We start from the raw sequence: 7657 nt of genomic DNA, 5'->3' as shown, positions 1-7657 counted from the left end.
TGCCCTGTTTGCAGGTCCGTGTCCCGGGAGTGTCCAGGTTTGAGGGATGGCGCTTTTCCCGGTGTTTCTCTTTGCAGAATGCCCTGTTTGCAGGTCCGTGTCCCGGGAGTGTCCAGGTTTGAGGGATGGCGCTTTTCCCGGTGTTTCTCTTTGCAGAATGCCCTGCTGCAGGACACGGTGCGCCGGGAGTGCGAGGAGCGCTTCGAGCTGACGGCGGCGCTGGGCCGGGCCCGGGAGCAGGTGCTGGAGCTCCGCAGGCTCAGCGGGACCCTGCCGGCCTCGCCGCGCTCCCTCCCCGCCGGGGAGCTCCGCCTGTCCGGGCACTTCGGAACGGCCAGGGCCGCCAGGGGCCCCGGCTCCATGGATCCCATCCCTCCCAAGGGAAGGGCGGCCTCGCTGAGCGAGCCCCGGAGCCGGGTTCTTGCCGGGATGAGGCGCCGGCCGAGCCAGCTCTGACAGCTCCACCTGCGAAACCATTCCAGCCTCCAACTCGTCCATTTCTACAACTTAAAGTCCAGTTAAATTTTTATTTATTTTTGATGCAATAATGTTTACCTGTCCATTAATTTATTCACGGTGTAGTGAAATGCTGGGTGCATCTCAAGATGAGAAAAGTAAAAAGAGTCTCTCCAAGAGGAGCACAAAGAGCAGCACATCTTCAATGGGTGGGATTGAAATCAGAGAACCCCTGGATCCCAGAAGGTTTGGGTTGGAAGGAACCTTAAAGCTCATCCCGTTCCAATGCCCTGGCCCTGGGCAGGGAATAATGGCCCATCCTCACAGGATCCAGGATGGATGGGGCTTGGAGAAGCCTGGCAAAGGGAAGGTGCAACTGGACGAGCTTTGAGGTTCCTTCCAACCCAAACCAGTCTGTGATTCCATGATTTCAAATCTGGGCTCTTACCCACAGCCCCCTGTTTGTGTCCTGCAGCAGCAGCTGGAGTAAAGGGGAGTGGGCCAGAGAGGAACAGCACGTAAAATAACGGGAGCAGGAACGGGATCATGGTTCTGGCATGAGGGAGTGGCCAGGTCCTGGATCCAAACCAAGTCCAGAACAAATATTTCCCTTCTCCCCCTCCCTCCCAGAACCCAGAGCTCCTGCTGCTAAGCAATAAGCAAAATAGGGAAATGTCAGGGACCCTTTTTTACTGGCTTTGAAAACAATTTAATGGATCTCACCACGTCAAGGAAAGTTTACCAAGTGTTTTCCATGGTGGGATGAAGGGCAGCAGCACAAAGTGCCACAGAGGATGTGGACACCTCATTATAGCCCTGAAATTTTAGGAAATCAAACTTCCTGAAGGGAGTGTTTCTTGTAGGAGTGGTGTCAGGGACCTTGCACTCCAGGACTTGTGGCACGAGGCAAAGCCAAACAAAGCTCCAGGCTTGGAACAAACCTGTCCCTGTGGATCCTGCCCTGCTGGCTGTGGGCAGCATTCCAGCCCTTCCCTTGGACAAAACATCCCATGGCACGGGGCTGTCTTGTCCTTCCCTGCTGGAAAGGCTTCAGCTTGCCCATGGCAGAGCTGGGCGTGCTGCCTGCTCTGGAGTGAGCTCCTGCAGTCCTGAACCTTTCCAGAAAGGATCAATGCTCTGTGCCAGGCCTGATTCCTGTGGGCAGGAAAATGGGGCTCAGGGGATGGGTCTGATCCTTCGTGTGAGCCCCAAACACGAGCCATGGTGGGGTCCATCCCTGCTCCCAGCTAACGAGAGACAGCACAAGAGGAAGCCACGGAACCTCAGTCAGTGCCTCGGTGTGGCTCACCCTTTTTCCACCCAAAGTTGCCCAAAACATAATGTTCTCCACAGATAATATTGTGGAGAGCCCAGCCCACGCGTGGTGCTGCTGCTCCTTCCGCAGATGGGATTAGCCCTGGCCATACACAGCTTGCCATGGATATCACTTCCCTCCCACTGGGATATCACAAACCAAAGCTGGGATGATCACTAGACCTTGCTCTGAGGTGTGTGTAGGATCTGGGATCCCGACTGTGCCTTGCAGATGGAGTTTTTCTACAAAAGAAAAAATTGGACTGCAGGAAAAAGCATCTTAGTTCCTAAGCAGTGTTAAAAGTGCATGGAAATAGAAACTGATGCCACAGATCATTAAAATATATTAACCAGAACAAATCAAGACTGTCTTGCTTTGTACTGTGCATTTTCAATACCAGAAAAAGAGCAGGATAATGAAATTGAGGGAATTTCCTTTCTCAGACAAGCCCCCACTGCTGCATTTTTAGTTATTTAAAAGAGGCCCTTATTTCCTTCATGAAAATTCGATGTTGGGTTTTGTCCTTGGTGGTCACAGGTGGTTGAGAGTGTCCTGCTGGAGGAGGAACAACCCCCAAACAGCCGTAATGGTGTGAAACCCTAATCCAGGGGTGTCATCCTCACAGCACGGCACAGAATTCACTTGGGTGGGATGATGAAAAGGGCACTGCCAGGGATTAATGTTGAGGGGATTTTAACACCAGAGATATAATTTGTGTGGAGCATCTGGCACTGCCCTGGGAGCTGTGCCCAGATCATGATAAACCTTCCATGCCAGCTCCCATGGATTGTTTTCCTTGGCCCTTCAGGCTCTGGATCCCTCCGTGCTCCACCCCGAGTGGGGACAGGGATCAGTGCCAGGGTGGGACTCTGCTCCTTCCCAGTGAACCGAGGGATGGGCACAGGTGCCACCAGACCTCTCAGGGGATGGAGACCATTCCAGTGAGGGGGGTTTGCCCCTCAGTGTCTCTGAGGCCACTTCTCCACTTCTCCACCCTCCCTTCTGTTCCCTGCAGTGGGATTTAGTCAAGATCAGCAGGACCCAGGCACTGGTGCCAGGCACGGAATGAACACAGGGTGGGAAATGTCAGGGAAAGGGGGGAACAACCCAGGGGGTCCGGGATGGGAGGAAAGGGCTGACATTTGGGAAAGGAAAGTCTCAGTGCAAGAGAGAGGAAAATGCCCTCCCCCGGGCAGTGGTGGAGCCCCTTGCTTGAGTCATTCAAAGTGGGCGGGAAAAATCCATGGAAAATGTCCTGTCAGGAGCAGCCCTGAGCTGCAGGAGTGGCTGAACCGAGTGCCCCCAAGGGTGTTTTCCATCTCCTGATTTATGTGACATGGAAAGTGGTTTGGTTTGGCCTGGCACCACTCCAGGGAGTAATGCCCAGCTGGCACCTACCTGCCTTGAACTCCAGGGAAAGAGTCCTGGCAGAAACCTCTGGGCACAGAGGAAAGGAGCCTGGAGAGCCACAGAATGCAGCAAGCTCTTCTTCCTGCTGGAGGGTCACACTCTGTGCTGCCCAAATGTCCTTCACCATCATCATCATCATCACAGGCTGGGTTAAGCTGGAAGGACCTTAAAGCTCAGCCCATCCCCTGTCCTGCCCCCTACCCCAGGCTGCTTCCAGTCCCATCCAGCCTGGCCTTGGGCACTGCCAGGGATCCAGGGGCAGCCACAGCTGCTCTGGGCACCCTGTGCAGGGCCTCCCAGGGAACAATTCCTTCCCAATATCCCATCCATCCCTGCCCTCTGGCACTGGGAAGCCATTCCCTGAGTCCTGTCCCTCCATGCCCTGTAACACAGGCACTGCCCTCTCCTGACATCCCTTTTCCCACATCCAGGGCAGCTGAACAGCACTTCACTGGCAGCAGAAAGTGGGGATCAATCCCCCCCAGGCTGTATTTTGGGAGTTCGGCTGCTCTGCTCCATGGCTGGTGCCGGGGCGGGCACGGGGAATTCGGGAGTGACCCAGAGCGTGGCTGGTTCTGGAATCGTCTCCATCGGAAGAGGCTCCTCAGGAGCCCGAGGCTGACCCCGCTCACTGAACGTTTCCATGAATCATCGGCTTTTATGGAAATCCCGGCGTCCTCTCCCAGCTGTTTCCTGTGCACTTCGCTGCCCGCAGGGGTTGGTTTCACTTACCAGGACTGAGCGGTCATTTTAATCACCGTGAAGTTCTGAACAAAGAACCGCATGTGCCTTTGGGGAAACGTACCCAAAAAAGGATCCTCGGGAACAGCTGGAGGGCATCCGGGAAGGGTCAGACGTGGAGCAGGATTTGGGTGTAACCAAGTAGCAGCACGGCCTCAGTGGCTGCCAACGCCATTCTGTTTGCTGATGTCTGGGTTTGGGGGTTGTTTTTGTGGATTCCTTCTAAAAATAACCCCAGCACCTCCTTGGAGGGTGATGGAAGCAGTAGCTGGAGCTGGATGAGGCAGGAATTCACCCGCTCAGACACAGGGAGAACTTGGATTTCTGATCCCCAGGTAAAAGGTTGGTTCTGGAGACCAGGATTTTCTGTGAATTTGTGTTCATAGAAATCCACAGAAATCAATTCCTCTGGCTGGCTCTGGGTAAGGATGTTCCAAACCTGCTGAAGATCCACCTGACAGGGAAACTGTTTCTTGCCCACAGGACTTCCACTGGGAGAGGATGTGTGTGTGTGCCTGGCCCCGGCAGCAATGGAGACGTGGGGAATCCACAGCTGGGCAGGGCCATGCAGGAGGGCTGTGGAACATCCCCTGCCCGGGATCTATGGAACAGCCTCTCCCCCGGATCACAGCACGAGTCGGGGTTCATGTCATGAGCATTTAATCCAAAGCCAGCGCCTGAAATGCCTGGAGAGCAAAAACCCAGGCAGGCTCCTGGCACAGAGCAGGATGTGTGGAGGAGATGCACACATCCCAGAAGGCAAAAGTCTCCAAGGATCCCTCTTAGCCTGACCCAGGGAAAATGAGGCCGGGACCTCAAACCTCATGATCACCATAGCCCTGAGAGCACGAGCAGGACACTCAGTGCTCAGGGTGTCCTGCCCCTGGATCCCTGGCAGTGTCCAAAGCCAGGTTGGATTGGAGCAGCCTGGGATAGTGGAAGGTGTCCCTGCCCATGGCAGGGCTGGGATGGGATGAACGTCTTAAAACCTCTCACCTGGGGGGTTGGAAGGTGGGTGAGGACACGTTCCTGCTCTCTGGCCCGTGCCAAGGTCAGCGCTGGCTCTGCTCCGTGGCTGCTCAGAGAGGAGGGCAGAGGGGAAGGCTGGCGGTGCTACCTCTGTGTCCCCAGCTCTGGGATCCCTCCGTTGGCTTCGCTGCTGCCAGGGGAACCCCAGAGGAGTCCTGAAACAAAAAGCAGCCGCGGGCCATCCCGCGTCCATTGACAAAGGCAGACGGAGCTCCCTGATCAGAGCCGGACGTCAGAGATAACATCTCTGCTTGCTGCTCGCGGTTTCCTGGACCGCAAAGCACCACCGTGCTCTCACCCCGCCCGGCCACGCGTCCTGAGCATCGTGCTGGGTAAAAGTGTGGAATCCTGGAGGGCTGGGCTGGGGCTGGGCTGGTGCTGAGGAGGGAGGAAGGAGGGTGCTCTCTGCCCAGGGAGGATGAGTTTTATTCCCTTGGGACAGCGGTGGCAGCGCCAGCCTCTCCACTCTGTGCTCCTTCAGTCACAGTCACCCCACGCGTGTCCTCAGGCCAGGTGTCTCCTCAGCATGGGGGGCAGGCTTTGAACCAGCTGGCAGAAAGATGCTGAAGATGTTTCCTGTTTTAGAGGTGTTGAGGCATAGAAAAACCTTCAGGCTTTGAACAAAACCTCAGCTTCTCAGCCTCTAAATCACTTTAAAATGGGACCTCAGGCATTTGGGTCCCAGCTCCTGATTGCTCCATACAAACCTGGGGTCCCGAGTCATGAAGGAGTTTTGGGAAGCTGCACCAATCACTGATCAGGGGTAATTAAATCTGTGAGGGCCCTTCAGGAGATTCACTTGGTTTGAGATAATTTTGCTGTGGATTTCCCCTCTTGGCTCCTGAGCACAGGCCCTGGGGCTGCCCAGCACCTGCAGGGCCTCAGAGGGACCAACATTCCAGGGATGGGGCAGCCACAGCTTCTCTGGGACACCTGTGCCAGGGCCTGCAGGAGCTCAGGCCATGGTGAGAAACCCTCATTTTCCCTCCCCCCTCTGGGGTCATTCAGGGCTGTCCCCCGCAGCTGTCCCAGTAACTGGCCACTCCTGGGGAATCTCCCGCAGCTGGTGGCTGATGCCATCCCTCGAGGCTTTGATCCATCCCCAGCTCCCAACAGCTGGAATTCGGGTGTTCAGCCGAGGCTGAGACTGCGGGGATGGGGCTGCTCTGCCCCCATGGCCCAGGGCAGGACATTTGTCCCCTCCTCACCTTGGTGGCTTCTGGTGTGTCCAGAAGAGAGACAGAGAGCCGTGAGTGCAGGGGAGGCTCGCCTGGGCTCTGCAACACTTCCACCTACAGAGGAAACCCAGAACGGCAGCGGGAGCAGCCGCAGCATCCCGGGAATGAGGGGTCCAGAATCCCTGGGAATGAGGGGTCCAAAGAACCCCCCGGGAATGAGGGGGGTCCAGAACCCCTGGGAGTGAGGGGGACAAAGAACCCCTGGGAATGAGGGGGACACAGAACCCCCCGGGAATGAGGGGGACACAGAAGCCCCCGGGAATGAGGGGGACACAGCATCCCTGGAGCCCCAGGGGATTGGGAAGCTGGAATGTCTCTGCAGGGTGGGGACACGAGCCCCTCACCCTCTCCAGCAAACCCATCCAGAAGGATTCTCCATCCTGGGACAAAAACGGTCACTTCTGCCAAGTTTTTTCCTTCCACTGGAATATAAAGACTTTTTTCTTCAGGCCAGCTTTACTAATTTTAACTTCCTTTTTTTTTTTTTTTCAATGGCCCTGCTGGGCTGTGGCCAGGCAGGAGGAGGGGATGGAAAGCTGTTTCCTCTGCAAGAGTGTTTTTTCCAAAGGGGGATGTGATTGCCAGCCTGGCCAGGGGGGTTTGCTTCCTGCCCCAAGGAGCTTGGAAGCAACAAGGAGCATGGACAGGAGAGTCACAGACTTGGCCTGATGTGAAGTCATGGATTTCATGAGCATTTCCTGGCAGGAGCAGCAACCAGGGAAAGATTTCCTGGAAAAGGGGCCCTTATCACCTCCCCTGCTGCCACTCACCTGTGGGGTTTGGGGGGAACTGAAGCCCTGAGAGGGACCTGTTGGGCCGGTTTCCATCAGAAATGTTCTCACATTGTTCATTTTGTCTCTTCCCAAACCATCCAAAGCTCCTGGCCCACGCTCATCCTTCTGATATCTGTAACAAAGCTGAAAGTAAAGGACAAGCAGAACAGTTTGCATGAAATGCCTTGAAACCTTTGCATCTTTTTGTTGAAAATTAGTAAAAAAATTTTAACAAAATCCTTTTCTCAGAGAAAAAGCAACTCTGAGACCCACCCAGGCAAAGCCCTGTGCCCAAGGAGAGCTGGCTGGGACATTTTTCTGTTGCTGTGGGTCTCAGATGTTTAGAGCCCAGTGGCAGCACCTGATCTCCAGCAGTGTGGCAGAGGCTGCAGCACCACCCAGGGCAGGAATACTCCAGATTTCCCAGGAAAATTGTCTCAGCTACTGAGATACGAGCAGAGTGTGGCCTCAGGTGACTCCTGGAGGTCGGTACAGGTGCTTGAAGTCCATCAGCCCTGTCAAATGACTCATTTCTGTGGTTCAGAGCTCCATGAAAATACAGGGACGCTTCAAAATTCAGGGACATTTCCAAGTCCTAGGAGAGACAGGAGCTGTGGTACAGGGACATTCCGGTTGCTGTGCCCAGCAGCTCCCCTGATGAGTCCTGCAGGGAATGGGGCATCGAGGGGCCACAG

The 7657-nt window shown here is 55.3% G+C and overlaps 1 protein-coding gene and 1 long non-coding RNA gene across 10 annotated transcripts in view; one reads left to right on the top strand and one right to left on the bottom strand.

Annotated features, from left to right (window-relative positions):
* Positions 1-2134, top strand: part of LEKR1 (leucine, glutamate and lysine rich 1) — a 35723-nt gene extending 33589 nt beyond the window's left edge. For all 9 annotated transcript variants that reach the window (XM_042042235.1, XM_042042228.1, XM_042042230.1 and 6 more), the window contains one exon: positions 157-2134. In XM_042042235.1, the coding sequence (XP_041898169.1) occupies positions 157-456 (300 nt within the window). In that variant the 3' untranslated portion in view covers positions 457-2134. The remainder of the gene's footprint in view (positions 1-156) is intronic.
* Positions 2135-4565: 2431 nt separating this feature from the next.
* Positions 4566-7163, bottom strand: LOC121670923. The gene is made up of 2 exons (XR_006018328.1): positions 6160-7163; positions 4566-5527 (listed from the first exon to the last, which is right to left on the bottom strand). It is a non-coding gene; the product is annotated as an uncharacterized LOC121670923 (long non-coding RNA).
* Between the last annotated feature and the right edge of the window lie 494 nt (positions 7164-7657).

This window comes from Corvus kubaryi, unplaced genomic scaffold (genome assembly GCF_017639235.1).
Source record: "Corvus kubaryi isolate FWS band 111438036 unplaced genomic scaffold, C.kubaryi_AGA036_p1.0 37397, whole genome shotgun sequence".
NCBI lineage: Eukaryota > Metazoa > Chordata > Aves > Passeriformes > Corvidae > Corvus > Corvus kubaryi.
The sequence above is the reverse complement of the archived record's forward strand: the minus strand, read 5'-3'. Positions and strand labels throughout refer to the sequence as shown.